The sequence below is a fragment of the Genypterus blacodes genome, unplaced genomic scaffold (genome assembly GCF_046128005.1).
Source record: "Genypterus blacodes isolate CSIRO-AG114 ecotype Tasmania unplaced genomic scaffold, CSIRO-AGI_Gbla_v1 ptg000055l_1, whole genome shotgun sequence".
Classification (NCBI taxonomy): domain Eukaryota; kingdom Metazoa; phylum Chordata; class Actinopteri; order Ophidiiformes; family Ophidiidae; genus Genypterus; species Genypterus blacodes.
The window spans coordinates 5,062,381-5,075,809 of record NW_027466867.1 but is presented as its reverse complement, the minus strand read 5'-3'; the positions used below and the strand labels follow the sequence as shown (position 1 = coordinate 5,075,809).

General features: G+C 46.4%; 2 protein-coding genes across 2 annotated transcripts; one reads left to right on the top strand and one right to left on the bottom strand.

The window, feature by feature from the left end:
* The first annotated feature begins 52 nt into the window (after positions 1-52).
* irf3 (interferon regulatory factor 3) lies at positions 53-12,377 on the top strand. The gene is made up of 19 exons (XM_076151972.1): positions 53-238; positions 1,202-1,368; positions 1,469-1,637; positions 2,186-2,259; positions 2,377-2,437; positions 2,525-2,590; positions 2,715-2,780; positions 2,920-3,162; positions 3,324-3,414; positions 3,506-3,795; positions 3,890-4,008; positions 4,311-4,439; positions 5,361-5,498; positions 5,584-5,748; positions 5,979-6,611; positions 6,753-6,847; positions 7,021-7,264; positions 10,503-12,037; positions 12,239-12,377. Exons 1-12 carry the CDS (start codon positions 100-102, stop codon positions 4,422-4,424), a joined length of 1,599 nt encoding a protein of 532 aa, XP_076008087.1. The 5' UTR covers positions 53-99; the 3' UTR covers positions 4,425-4,439; positions 5,361-5,498; positions 5,584-5,748; positions 5,979-6,611; positions 6,753-6,847; positions 7,021-7,264; positions 10,503-12,037; positions 12,239-12,377.
* On the bottom strand, positions 4,990-9,327 carry LOC143002048 (chaperone Ric-8A-like). The gene is made up of 12 exons (XM_076151978.1): positions 9,244-9,327; positions 8,903-8,950; positions 8,311-8,394; positions 7,626-8,221; positions 7,404-7,539; positions 7,084-7,287; positions 6,771-6,865; positions 6,439-6,589; positions 6,207-6,302; positions 5,965-6,109; positions 5,576-5,855; positions 4,990-5,452 (listed from the first exon to the last, which is right to left on the bottom strand). Exons 1-12 carry the CDS (start codon positions 9,325-9,327, stop codon positions 5,326-5,328), a joined length of 2,046 nt encoding a protein of 681 aa, XP_076008093.1. The 3' UTR covers positions 4,990-5,325.
* Positions 12,378-13,429: the final 1,052 nt, after the last annotated feature.

The following is a 13,429-nucleotide window of genomic DNA, read 5'->3' as shown; positions in this document are numbered from 1 at the left end:
ACTATTTACATTTGACAACACGGGAGGGAAAACGAAAGTGAGCAGGCGGGGTTTCCTGGGAAATTCGCCCCTGCTTACAAATGTGAAACTGTTCAGGAAATGTCCCTCATTTATCAAGTCAATTCAGTTTCACAGCTTCAGTCCGTCCACAGAGTCAAGCGGAGGACATTTCGAACGGAGACAATTTACACACTTTGGAGCAGCAGTTGGACTCTTGGTCAAGTGTCGTCGGCTTCGGGTAGGAATGTTGTTGTTATGATTGTTCTCTCTTTCATTTTGTGTTACACGTCGTGTTTATGTCTTGTTTTAATCCATCTCAGTCTGCACAGTGATGATATAGATTACTATATTAATTATATATATTAATTACTATATTAATTACTATATTAATTTGTAATTAATTATATTATATTAATTTGCAAAGGATTTCTCATTAAAAGCTGTTGGTGATTACACCAACAGCTATTAATGAGAAATCCTTTGCAAATTAATGACCTATGTTTATAAAATGTATGACGTCTTAACTTGAGACAATGGATACAACTATAAACTCCACTTAGAGTAAATATCAACTGCTGTCATGCCTTAATTACACAATCATATCTGTATGTCAGTGGATCCCAGACTTTGCTACATGTCAAGTCAAGCTAATTTTGTGGTATTATGTAGTCCAATGTCACATACAATGTTTTAAGGGCTTTACAGGCCCCCAACATCAGGAAAATCTCTGAAAGCTCCCCAAAGCTCTCTAGGAAGACGAGGAAAACCTTTTTGTATAAGGAAATAGGAAGAAACTTAAGAGAGGCAATTCCAAGAGAGATTCCCTCGCCAGGAATGGCAGGATGGTTTAGTATCACAACAGGACACATCTTCTTTTCCTTGAGTGCTTATCAAGTGTGTTTTGAAACTGTGGTGAAACTTGCGTTCTCTCTTTCTCCTTCTGTACCTTCTGCTTGTGGTGCTTCCTGTGGTTAAGGTGGCACTTTGGGGTTTCATATGAGTTGAAAACAAAACTTAAATGAAGAAGCGAGGCGTTGCTCTTCCAATACTCACTTATTACATGTTACTCTTGATATGAAACTAGAACTGCACCTGGCAACAACACAACCACAGTGTGAAATCATCAGTGAGCCATGTTGGATGGAGGTGTGATGACACGTTTTCCTCTCTCTCTGTCTCTCTCTCTCTCGCTCTCCTGTAGGAATGGCTCACTCCAAGCCGCTCTTCATCCCATGGCTACTGATTCAGATTGACGGTGGCAAGTTTCCTGGGGTTGGCTGGACAAACCCTGAGCGAACCATGTTCTCCATCCCATGGAAACACTCTTTGAGAAAGGACGCCTCCAGGGAGGATGTGCTCATATTTAAGGTACCATCCACTAACGATTCGCAACTACTTTCAGTGTTGTTGTCAAGTTTTCTTCTTTTCTGTTTAAGTGTGTGAAATAGCACCTGTTCTCTGCCTGCAGGCCTGGGCAGTGATCAGCGGTAATGGCACGGCACAAGGCGAGCCCTCAGTCTGGAAGCGGAACTTTCGCAGCACCCTCCGAGTTAAAGGCTTCACAATGCTGGACGACAAGAAGAACGACGCCGCAAACCCCCACAAAATCTTCCAGTGGCCCGAGTCCAAGTCAGAAGGTGAGGACCCGCCAGCGCCGCCTTAGACAGCCACCATTTGCTCTCTGGTGTAACACACAACATCCAGAATGACTTGGCACAATCACAGACACTGACGGGACAATTCCAGGACATATTGTAATGATGATTGTTCCGGTTCTGCATTAAGATCCGGTTATATCCAGTTTTCATTCCCCCCCCCCCCGCATCTGCTTGCACCTGTCACTTGAAATGCAGAGAAACAATAAAACAGATTGCCTCCTCTCTCCATTTCTAATTATCTGGTGTTCACTTTATCTTGCAGGCTTATTGATGCAAATTAATTCATCTCGTCTATTTTAAGTAAAATCTCAGGCGCGAGGGGACGTTCCAATAGTGAACGCAGATTTGCTTTTGCTGTAAACCGGCTAACTAACGAGGCGTCGCTCCTTTCCAATCACATTACAATGGAGCTTCTGTAACAGCTGCGACGTGGAGGGAGCTTATCAGATCAGAGAAGTGCTAAGAGGACAATGAATGATATAAATACAGACATAAAGCAGGAACTAACTCTGCTTTCACTGTCAAAGCTTGTTCCTCTGGTGGATCACAGGAGCAGGATGTGGGTGATTTGTTGGAACGTTATCCCCTTCCTATACAAGATGTAAGTGAGTGCGATCGGGGGTTAAAATGAGCAAAAACACACATTTTTGGAGGAACGGTAAAAATCGTAGTTGCATATGAACCAAGGGAGTGTGTGTGTTTGTGTGTGATATTTCAGAGCCAGGTTGTCCCATGTTTTGAGGACAGTCTGTATCTACCAGAGGAGGACTTGTATGCAGGTAAGGAATCTTGAAATGAGAATAGGGAATTAAATGGACAATGAGGGAAAATCATTCATTGTCTGTCTTCTTGCTGAATCCTTCCAGTGTCCACCATTGACGCCGACATACTGGAGGACTGTCTGAAGGGAATGAACCTCAGCCCTGATGCAGGTATCGGCAGCTCTCATCACCTCCTCCCTGTGTGTGTTTGTGTGTTTGTGTGTTTGTGTGTTTGTGTGTGTGGGAAATTGAGGAAAATTCATTCATTGTCTGTCTTCTTGATGAATCCTTCCAGAGTCCACCATTGACACCGACATACTAGAGGAGTGTCTGAAGGGGATGAACCCCAGCCCTGACACAGGTATCGGCAGCTCTCATCACCTCCTCCCTGTGTGTGTGTGTGTGTGTGTGTGTGTGTGTGTGTGTGTGCTGCAGCATGAAGCAGAAAACAAGGTACTTTTCCTCGAAATTATCTCTCAGCTTCTCCAACTTTTCCACAGAGGGCAACGCAATCTTTGAGCCTACTCCCGAGCAACAGCTACAAAACCAGTATGTGATTGGCGGACATGCGTTGCCTGGGCAACAGCCGCATCCAGTAAAATTTGAGGGTGCAGATAGTGGAGTTGTGTCGCCTGAGCAACCGACGCAACCAATGGATGGAGCTGTGGGAGGGGTCTGTGATCAGCAGAGGGTGGAGCAGTTTCAAGACATGATGCAAAAGACCATAGATGGAGATCATTTTAGTAAGTTGATGGATGTTACTGTAATGTAAATGATGATATAACACAAACTACCAGAATCCAAAGCAAAATGATTAGATCTATCTCATACAGCTTCATATTAAAAGTCAAAGAATGACATCAGATGTTACAAAATTAGTTTTCCCTTTCTCTTGAATTCTCAGAGACTGATTTCAAGGTGATGGTGTACTACAGGGGAGTGAAGGTTTCTGAGCAAGTGGTTCAGAATGAAACAGGATTCCGCTTAGTCTACAAGTAAGAGATGAATTATGAAACATGTTTATAATCCCCGCATTATTTGGGCATCATGTACAGCTCTGACTTTATGTAAATCTCTTTAATTTAGTCCTGGGTTCGCCAGACAGCTTTTGGACCCCGGCTCGGGCCTGTCCCTGGTCTCCCTGCCCAGCATCGGAGGCATGCTGGACCAGACCCAAGCCAGGCTGACCCAGCGGATCCTGGACATGCTGGGTGAGGGTGTGGAGGTGGGTGTGTCCGGGCCGATGGTCTACGGCCAGCGGCGGGGCGACTGCAAGGCCTACTGGAGCTACAGCAAGTTCGATCAAAACCTGCCGCCGCAAGACGTCTCCAAACTGCCGCTTCAACCTGTGTTCCTCTTCAAGGAGTTCATACGAGGTCAGGCGTACACACAGGGGAGCACATTTCTTAATAAATAGGTAGTGTTTTGTATGTTTGATCCCTTTTCTGACTGATCTTTGCACTTCTTCAGGAATATGGGAGTTTATTAACGGCAAAGAGTCTCCGCCCATCTCTCTGTTCTTCTGTCTGGGGGAGAAGTGGCCCGATCCTAACAACAGGCTCTGGGTGAAGAAACTCATCACAGTGGAGGTGCCAGGAACTTTTTTCTTAATAAAACACAGACCTGGTGTTGAGCTCGTGTTTCAGTTGTGCACATATCTCACACCTCACCAGTGATCAATTGCCTGAAATTACCCATTCTGGGGAGCTGAAGTCAGGCAGAGGTAATCTTGTCTTCAAACGCGAGTGGAACAAAGCCAGAATGAACGTTTCTTCAAGCTTGCACAGAGAAACAAAGAGCTTCTAAAACTGTAAACCAGCTCCTCTCGTCTCTGCCTTGACCCCCCCCCCCCCCCCCACTGCATCTGACCGCCGCCGTCTTTGTTTCTCAGGTAGTCTTCACCTCACTGGAGATACTGAAGACGATAGCCGTCGAAGGTGGCGCCTCCTCCCTGCGGTCTGTGGAACTGCAGCTCTCCCTGGAGGAGATGATGGACACATGGTGACGCTCGCTCGGCTTGGTACCTGAACACAGCAATTACATTGGAGAAATGATTGAGCTTTTCCTTATTCTCTCCCCCATCAACACTGTACATGAATAAAATATGATAATTTAATTGCCCTGGAGGTAATAAGGATCAGAATAATAATTATTGCACCAGTGTTGTGTTTACCGGTGCTGCAAAATTAAAGGAAGAAATATGATTAAAAAAAAGCAAATAATGTCATCTGTAAGCATCAATATATAGGATTTATACATTTCAGATACTTTCATATAATTAAAAGAGACGATGGTCAAAGCGCTGTAACGTTTTGTGAAAATGGAGATGATTTAATATGAGAATGAGCTTTCACTCTGCTCCTTTCCTCCCTCCTCCTCCTCCTCTTCCTCCTCTTTTTTCCCTCTTCATCATGAAAACAAAGCAGTTGCAGATTTCCCTTGATTTGTGAAGGACTTGCAGAGTGAATTGCAGTCCAGAGGCTGCCAGTGGTTCCTGTTGATTCTGTAGTTTATGCATAAAACTTTTGCCAATGTCTTCAGGTAGCAGAGTGCCTTCACGTATCGTTGAAGCTCCTTCAGTAGAACCTGAATGCTGTTATCTGTACAATAATCATATGGAAATATAACAAAACTTGAACCACAGCTGAAGCCTTTGATCAGTCTAACATTGAATAGAAACAGGTTTGTATTCAACGATTTTATTGCAATATTTTCCTACCATCACACCCTTATTTAGTTTAGGAAAGCATTCAACTGGAGGAAAAAAATGCAGCTTTACTTTAAGAACTACCTAACTATGCTTTTATTTCACCAATACACTCACAGCAAATAATAATAATCTGTCAATCTTTAGAATTGAAACATGTACAGAATAAATTAATAGAATCCGCGCATGTTCAGATATTTCAGTCAATCTCTTGTATGTCTTCGTCGTCCTCAGCCTCTTCCTCAATGAGCGAGTTGTCCCTCAGCCCTGTTATTGGAACCAGCTTCCCCTCTTTGTTCACGCCCATCGGCTGGATGAAATTATCTCTGGAAAGCAAACACACCACTCAAATGTGAATCCAGCCTGTTAATGGTAAAGATCTTTACAAATAAACTGGAATCAAGAATTCTGTACATGTTTACTTATGCCTTTCTCCATGTTGCACTGACCTGGAGAGCTTGTTGAAGAGCATGATCAGCTTCCTGGCCTCCTCCTCCTTCTCCTCCTCGGTCATGCCCTCCATGGGGTCCGGCTGCTCCGCCTCCACCCGGCCCGTTACCGGGTTGATGCGATCTTTGACCTGTCGGTACTCCTCGGTGTCGGAGTCGGAGTCGCTGGAATAGTGGGTGTCACAGTTGAAGGCCCTGCCTCCCTGTCTGCACAGCAGGCCTCTGGTGGCCAGCAGGCCCGCTGCATTACCGTAGCCTGTGTACTTCACGAAACGCCTCACTGGGAAGAGAAGGGTGTGGGGGATGGAAGGGAGGGGGACATAATATTACACATATTGAGACTAATGAGACATGTTCGAAAATTCTCTGTACATGAGCTTTATCTGTACCGTTCTCCTTGCAGAGGACAAAGAGGAGGTCTGCAGCACAGTGTTTGAGGTCTGTGTCCAGGTGCGTCATGAGGCGGATGAGGCGGTTCTTCACTGTGGAGCCTTCCTCTGGCCTCTGGGACACGTCCCTCAGAGGAGGCAGGATCTGGACCAGTGGATGAGCGAGTGTGAGTACAATATCAAAGACAGGAAAATGGTCACGTGGGCTTTCTGCAAGGAAAACATGTTTTGGTGGGTATTACATGTTTCCTGATGTACTGGCGTGTCTCTCGGTGAGCCCGGCAGCTCTCTGTCAGCAGGTTGAGGATTGGTGTCAGTTTCTCTTTGATCTTATCACCCTGAGAAGTGGAAGAAACAAACAAACAAGCCAAACACCCTCCGGTTATCTCAGTATTCGGATGGATGCTCTGCTGTATCAAACCATGACACATAAAAGCTTTTCTGCTATGTATTCCTCTGTCCCCCCTCGCTCACCGAGTCCAGCCGTCTCTCCATGAACATCAGCAGGGTGTGAACACAGTCCATGTTGACCCCGTGGTACTCATGGGAGTCCGGCTGCATCGGCGCTGTCAGCAGGACGTCCAGACACTGGAGGGGCAGGGCCGACAGCAGGTTGACGGCATGACTGCGGGATTGGAGCAAAGAATGTAGGAAAAGTACAATAAACACCCGAAAACAACAAAAGTGGCCTAATAATGAAAGATTGGATCATTCTTTACATGTAGATATGGATGTGAACCGACATTTTCAATGCTTCTCATCATTATTTCTCTCTCTGTTCTGCTTAGATTACACTGAATTCTCACCCCTGCAGTTCGTCTGTGTCTTCTGCCAACACACAGCGTCTCATCAGGCAGAGACGCAGTATTGCCACAAGGTGCCGGTAAAGAGCTGCATCATCCTGTAAAGAGGAACATACACAACCCACACACACATATAATTTGACACATTTAAGTTAAGCATGTATTGGAAGTAGATATGAGACATTTAATCTGTTTTCTCTCTCATCTGAGACAGAGAGGATAACGGATGACAGAGGACTCTTACATGTTCCAGCTATTTATTGTTTGGTCACGTGACTGAAGAATACCGAAAGGGACCAGCTGTTGTCTCATCTACATGCCAGCCACTGACCTCGCTTGGCTCCAGCCTGTGGGTGCTGTAGGTGATGTTAAAGAGGATCTTCAGGATCTCCACAGTGCGCTGAGAGGCTTCCAGGGAGACGGGCGGTGCCGCTGGGTCCAGGGCGCACTCTGCCTGGTCCTTCCATTGGACCTCCAGGCATCTCTCAAGAGCTGCGGTGAGGATAGACACACCGGCCTCCTGTTTATGAACAAAAATATCAAATTATAGGAGTGTGTGCCTCCATTTTCAGAGTCATAATATTGTTATAGTGGTTTCCAGAGTTAAATGTGAGCTTGAAGTGTTTTCCTTGTTACCTGGTGAAGCTGAGCTCTGAGGTCTGGCTGCAGTGCGGTGATGAGAAACATGAGGCGTAGTTCATAGAACTGTACGCTGGAGGGGGGTGAGCAGCCGGCACTTGAGGACAGACAGTGTATGAGACCTCCCATGAGCCTGGCGGAGAACATAACAACACGTTAGCTCTCTGACAATAACAACTGGGTTGCGTGTGCGTGACTTGGCGTCCTCTAATGACCCACCTGAGAGCGCTGAACCTCTCCTGTGCCCAGCTGCTGTTGTACACGACGTTACACAGCACCTTCATGGCCTCTTTCCTCTGCACCTCCTTTCCTGCTTCTCCCTCCTCCTCCTCCCCCTCCTCCTCCTCCTCCATCTTGCTCTCTCTGCGGTCCCTCTTCCCTCGCTCCAGCACCTTGTGGACCGTGCTCCTGTGCGCTTCGTTGATGCTGGCCCTGTGGCTCCCCAGCCCGCTGTCACTTCCCCGGTTCCTGCTGTTGGCGTTGCTGACGTCGCTGCTGTCAAACACGGTGGCCTCTTCGTCTTCGTCTTGGCTGCTGCTTTCGTTGCGGTCAGAGTGATGCAACATGTTGACCTCTGCCAGGGAGGCGACGATGCTGTCGAAGAAATCCGATTCGGATTCACAGGAGTCTTCAATGGCGTCGTTGGCGGTCAACCCGGCTAGTTTGGCCAGAGTTAGGAGAGAGGCGTCCGTCACCAAAGGGCCCAGGACGTTTTTGTCCCTGGATAGGATCCTCAGGGTGCGCAGAGACACTCTCAACAGGCGACATCTCACTCCTCCTGTTCGTATGAACCTCAGAAGGACAGCGGCAAGGCTCTGAGAACAGCAGCAGAACAACAACAGCACTGTGAGAAGGAACAGCTAACAAGAACCTTCAACAGCTCAGTGTCAGACGGGTCAGGTACCTGTCTGAGAAGAGGGCCTCTGTCCCTCTGATCACGCTCATCACAGTCAGAGTCCGAGTCCTCACTCACTGTATTGCTCTTAAGCTGGTACACAAACACACACACACCGTTAGTTAATCAAAGCTTTTTGGTGACACAAGGCCGCTCTAAATATCGTGACGTACCTTTTCTAACTTTCTTTGCTTTTGTAGGATAGACAAGTTGTGTTTGTCAGTGAGATTTTGAGAAGCAGAGAAGAGAGAGAAGATACAGTAGCATCAGTGCCACTCTGTGACGGAAACACACGGGAAGTTCAGTGGCAGCCAAGCAAGCGAAAGAGCCGGGAGTGTTAAAGAGATTATCATGTGATACGTGTGTTATTCAATCGCGCTGCCTGCAGAGAGGATAAGGTACGACTGATACAGCAGAATTACTAATCGCAGACAGTCTGTGGAGGGGGTGGGGAGGCTATGGCCGAGGGAGGGGGGGAGGGCGGGGTGTGGGGTGGAGGAGATAGGGGAGCTTGTCCCAATGCCAAACCCTGGGCAACGCTGCGAGGATTTAGGGAATAAATGCAGCAGGGTGTTTGCTGGTGTGCGTGAAGCAGACTCACTCTCCTCCTCTCCTTCTCCTCGGCGTCGAAGAAGAAGCACTGGGCGTACTGGGGAGAGAGAGCACCAGTAGTTTCTAACACATACAGAAATGGCCTAGAACCACACAAAGCAGCAGTGTAGCTATAACAAATAACAAAGTGTTTCATTTCAGCCTAAAAGTGTTCATTAGTTAGGTGTTACTGATATTTCTATTGTTTTCCACTTGTTTTGGGAAAATTAGACTTTATTGACAAAAGTGGGGGTATTTTGGAGAACATAATGCAGGCGTGAGGGTGTGTGTGTGTGTGTGTGTGTGTGTGTGTGTGTGTGTGTGTGTGTGTGTGTGTGTGTGTGGTGTCACCTCTTTGTTAAACTCCTGTAGGTGTGTTTGAATGCCACTCACATCCCCCTGTCGGATGCACTGGATAATCCCCTCCACATCCATGTCCGCGATCTCTGCACACACATTCACACACATACAGAGAGCATCAACTGCTGTATGGAAAATATAATATATTGAAATATTCACAATTTCTAGATCAGTCCAACCCACATTTCCAACACATGTTCACACACAGAGGTGAATACTGAACAATCCTACAGATCCGAGATTCTAATAATCACACACTCACACACACCCTTCACTGCCGCGCCACACATTTGTCAAACCTTACCTTATTTGTGTGTGTGTATTTGTCAGCCAGGTGATATGCTGAAGATGTGCTGAAGTCACCTCGCCCTCCGCTCACCTGTGCTCCTCCGTTCTTGCGTGCAGGTTCTGCTATCGCTCGCCCTTTAATCAAATCAGCAATGTGCTTTCCACTCATCCTCTTGCACTCTCTCTCTCTCTTTCTCACTCACTCACTCACTCACTAACTCTCTCTCTCTCTCTCTTGCTCTAATCCAGGGGAGATGGAGGAGCAGTGGAGTGGTTATGATTATAATCCACTAATGGACTCTAAGCCGGTATCACTCAGTGGTGTACAGGTTTTCCAGACTTGCCACACTCTCTCTCTCTCTCTCTCTCTCTCTCTCTCTCTCTCTCTCTCTCTCTCTCTCTCTCTCAAACCTCTTAAATGAAGCATTGGGATGTAGCTGTTGCGCAACCACACTAATGCAAAGAGACTTTCTGCGGAGTCCCTTTACGAATCTGCTGATTATTTTTGCAATATTATTATCCCATCACACAAATGGAAATGGGGTTGTTTATGTTCAGCACCACAAGATGGAGCTCTTCTGAGCAGCTCGGTCAGCTCACCCAGGGCAGGTTGTTTATTGTGTGATGTGTGCATTGTGCAGAGTGCATTTGATTATGCGTACTGATGCAGCTAATCTAAACAAATACAGTTCCCATGGATGTAAATCTTTACCGAGGGATGATCTAAACACACCGGCTATATTGTTGACACTTAGGCTTTATGGTAAACAAGCTGTTCCAATAAGTCCACTGTTTACCTTCCCAGCATAATCTACCTTCTGCCATCATCCGCAGTGCGTTGTTGAACTTTAAAGTGGAATTTCACACGGGGGGCAAGGGGCTCAAAGCGTTGTGTGTGTCTGAAGAGAGGGCGAAAGATGTGAGAAGATGATATGTGACTGAATGACAGTCCTTCCTGACAGGATGCTCGCTGTTTTGCCCACTGCGAGTAGAGGAAACGGGGCCGGCAGGGCTGAAGCGGCCGGCTGGTGAGTGCATGTTTACAACAACAGGATGCACACTGCGTCAGGGACAGAGATGTCCTGGCAAAGCGCTCTCATGCAACTAAATGTATACTATCCCTTCAAGATGTACGGAAGATTTGTGAGAAAACATATTAACGAGTAAGAAACTCACGAGACGACACCTGTGGTGACCCTTAAGAGCAGAGAGAGAAAACAGCCTTTACCACTGACGTATGCAGGCCAGTGCATCCATAAACACACTCTTATTGTGACTGGCTGCCATAACACTTGACAGCACAATATGTAGCCCTAAACAAAAATGTCTTCCGTGTGCGTTCAGGGGTCAAGTGGATTTGAAACTGGGACAGATGTGCTCATTAGATATTCATGCTCCATATGGTTTCCTTATTACTTGTAAATTGACAAATCTTTCTCCTACTCCAGGTTAAGATTCATCATTTTATTCATTTATATCTTTAATTAATTACCTGGTATCTACTTGTTTTGCTCTATTGCTTTCTTTTTTAAATTTCTATTCAGGGACAAGGTTGAAAATGAGGATGAGCTGGAATCCCTGCGTTCCTGAGTCATTGTTAAATAGAATCAATGAATAAATAGGAGCGAGCAGCCACAGTGAAGGTGCCTGGGGATCAATTCTGGAAAAATTCTGCCAAACTCAGAGGACCCAGAGGAAGCCCAGGCACGCATGGGGTGAATATGGAAACTCTACTCCAGGGCTTTGAACCTTCCTGCTGTGAAGCAACGCTGCTTTTTGGCGTAGATATAGATGTATTACTTTTGAAGACTTTTGTAAATATATAAAAAGGGCCATACATCCTCATGTTAAGGAACTATGAACACTGGATCCACTCCTGCTTCTGAATCTTAACCAAAATCTGATGGGATGGTGCGTCTTTCCACTAAAGTTCCTTCAAAATCAATCCCTAACTTTGTGGGCGCGACTGGCAACAACTCAGCAAACAACTCGTGACGCCGTTATTCAAGTCTGAATTGTTTCCTCGCTCATTTTCCCATCAAATTGTCCAATTTGTCACCTGCCAAAGAGCAGGTGTACAGGATACGGTCTCACAGTTGAATCAGATTAGCTCTGTACAGTCATTCACTCAGCAGAATGACATCGTCCTTCTGCAGTCACGTTGTTTCCCCGACGTTTTCTCCGGCTCTTTTGGGAAAGCGTGAAACAAACCTCATCATGGGCCAAATCACAAGACCGGTGATGTATGCTGCGGGCCTTCTGTTAACTATTCTTTATGCAGCGATGACGCAATCCACCGGCGTGACACGAAAACATGGCCCAGATGTGAACCACAGGAAAGGTTCACAATGGACTGGAGAGGGGAAGCCGTGAATTAGAGAGAAGGGGGGAACACATCACAACTTGACACCGACTCCCTGTAGATTTGTACTGTATTATAAAAAGATCAAGAAGTATGGAAGGCTTTCCTGGAAGAAAGATGTGGCCAGGTGCCAAGGTGATTATGTTAGATTGTTACATCATAATAATGTGATGTATTAGTTTAGACAAACGTCCGCAGATAGACGCTAAGCTAGGTCCTATAGATATTCCCATATTTACTCTACACCGATCCTCATAACTGTGCTTGTATTTTATTATAATATGCATACAAATGTGATGAAGAACTTTTTTTCCTAAGTCACTCTTACGCATGCAGGGCTGTGTGAGCGAAGGTCACTACAGGAATAAACAGCGTGATGGCACGAGTGACTCAAGGGGAAAAGGCACAGGAAAAATGGCGCGATAAAGAAAAGCCCCCCGAGGAGAATTGTGACGGCTATTTTGGGACTGGCGAGTTTCCTGCAGGTGATGGGAATGAAAGAGTGATTTCTGGAACAATTGCTCAGCAGTAAGTGGAGAGAGGGAGCAGAGGGGCGGAGGTGGGGGAGGGGGGGAAGGGGGGGGCATGCAAAGAGTAGACTGAACATAAGAATCATCGTCTTGCAACACAAGGTCACTTCAAGTTTAAGTACAATGTTGTGTCGGAAATTTGGCCCACAGATGCTAGAAAGGTTGTTTATGTCCCTATTGGAGCGCTTGTAAATAGGGTATAAAACTGCCACGCCAACTGATTGATTGCAAGCGCGGGAGTTGTCTGGTTGGTACAATGACACGCCCCCACAATGCAACCCTGCAGTGGCCGTATAAAGGAGCGGAGGTGGAGTGGGATGTCAGACTCTTGGCGTGGGACAATTGACGAGACGCAACCACAGGATCTTTGGGATTGATGGTTTACTCAAGAAGCTGCTGCGGGATTTTAAATTCTCTTGTTGGTGAGTCTCATCTCATTCTACTCAGATGCATTATCGGCAGCTTTATGGTCAGGAAATCTGTGTCTTTGTCATTTAGGCTGATATTGAGTATTTGTATTGATATATCTGATGAGGATTGTGTTCTCTTCTCTGTCACAGGGCTGTGCAGTATGGAGATGGCTGTACTGCTGCTGCTGTCTGTGCCTTTGACTGCTGCCTCACCACTCAGACCAACACACAGGTCAGTGACACGTCCATAACCACAGAGGAACACGCTGCAGTGTGGTGTGCAAATGTAGTGATCAATACTATTGTTTTGTTTGGACCCACAGGTCAGAGTCAGAGACTTTTCGCCCAGATGCCGACATCCAGGCACTTGGTGTGAAAAGGTCAGAGGGCAGAGAGGAACAGCACGCTCGACCACTGAGGATCGTCCCTTTCCACTCAGAGGACAGACATCCAGACGTGGAAGCACTGACGCACAGGTACGTAGAGTATAAACATTTGGAATGAGAGAAAGTAGGAAACTATGCAGCTTTTTGACCTTCTCATGTCTCTCTTGTCTTCATCAGTAACGGTGCGGCGGTGAAGTTACG

Excerpts from the sequence above, each read along its gene's own strand:
- irf3 (XM_076151972.1), top strand. The coding sequence starts at position 100 with ATGTCCCTCATTTATCAAGTCAATTCAGTTTCACAGCTTCAGTCCGTC. Across the intron at positions 1,638-2,185 it reads GCCCGAGTCCAAGTCAGAAG|CTTGTTCCTCTGGTGGATCA; the intron begins GTGAGGACCCGC and ends TCACTGTCAAAG. Across the intron at positions 2,260-2,376 it reads ATCCCCTTCCTATACAAGAT|AGCCAGGTTGTCCCATGTTT; the intron begins GTAAGTGAGTGC and ends GTGATATTTCAG.
- LOC143002048 (XM_076151978.1), bottom strand. The coding sequence starts at position 9,327 with ATGGATGTGGAGGGGATTATCCAGTGCATCCGACAGGGGGATGTGAGT. Across the intron at positions 7,540-7,625 it reads GAGAGGTTCAGCGCTCTCAG|GCTCATGGGAGGTCTCATAC; the intron begins GTGGGTCATTAG and ends GTTCTCCGCCAG. Across the intron at positions 6,866-7,083 it reads GCGAGGTCAGTGGCTGGCAT|GATGATGCAGCTCTTTACCG; the intron begins GTAGATGAGACA and ends TCCTCTTTACAG.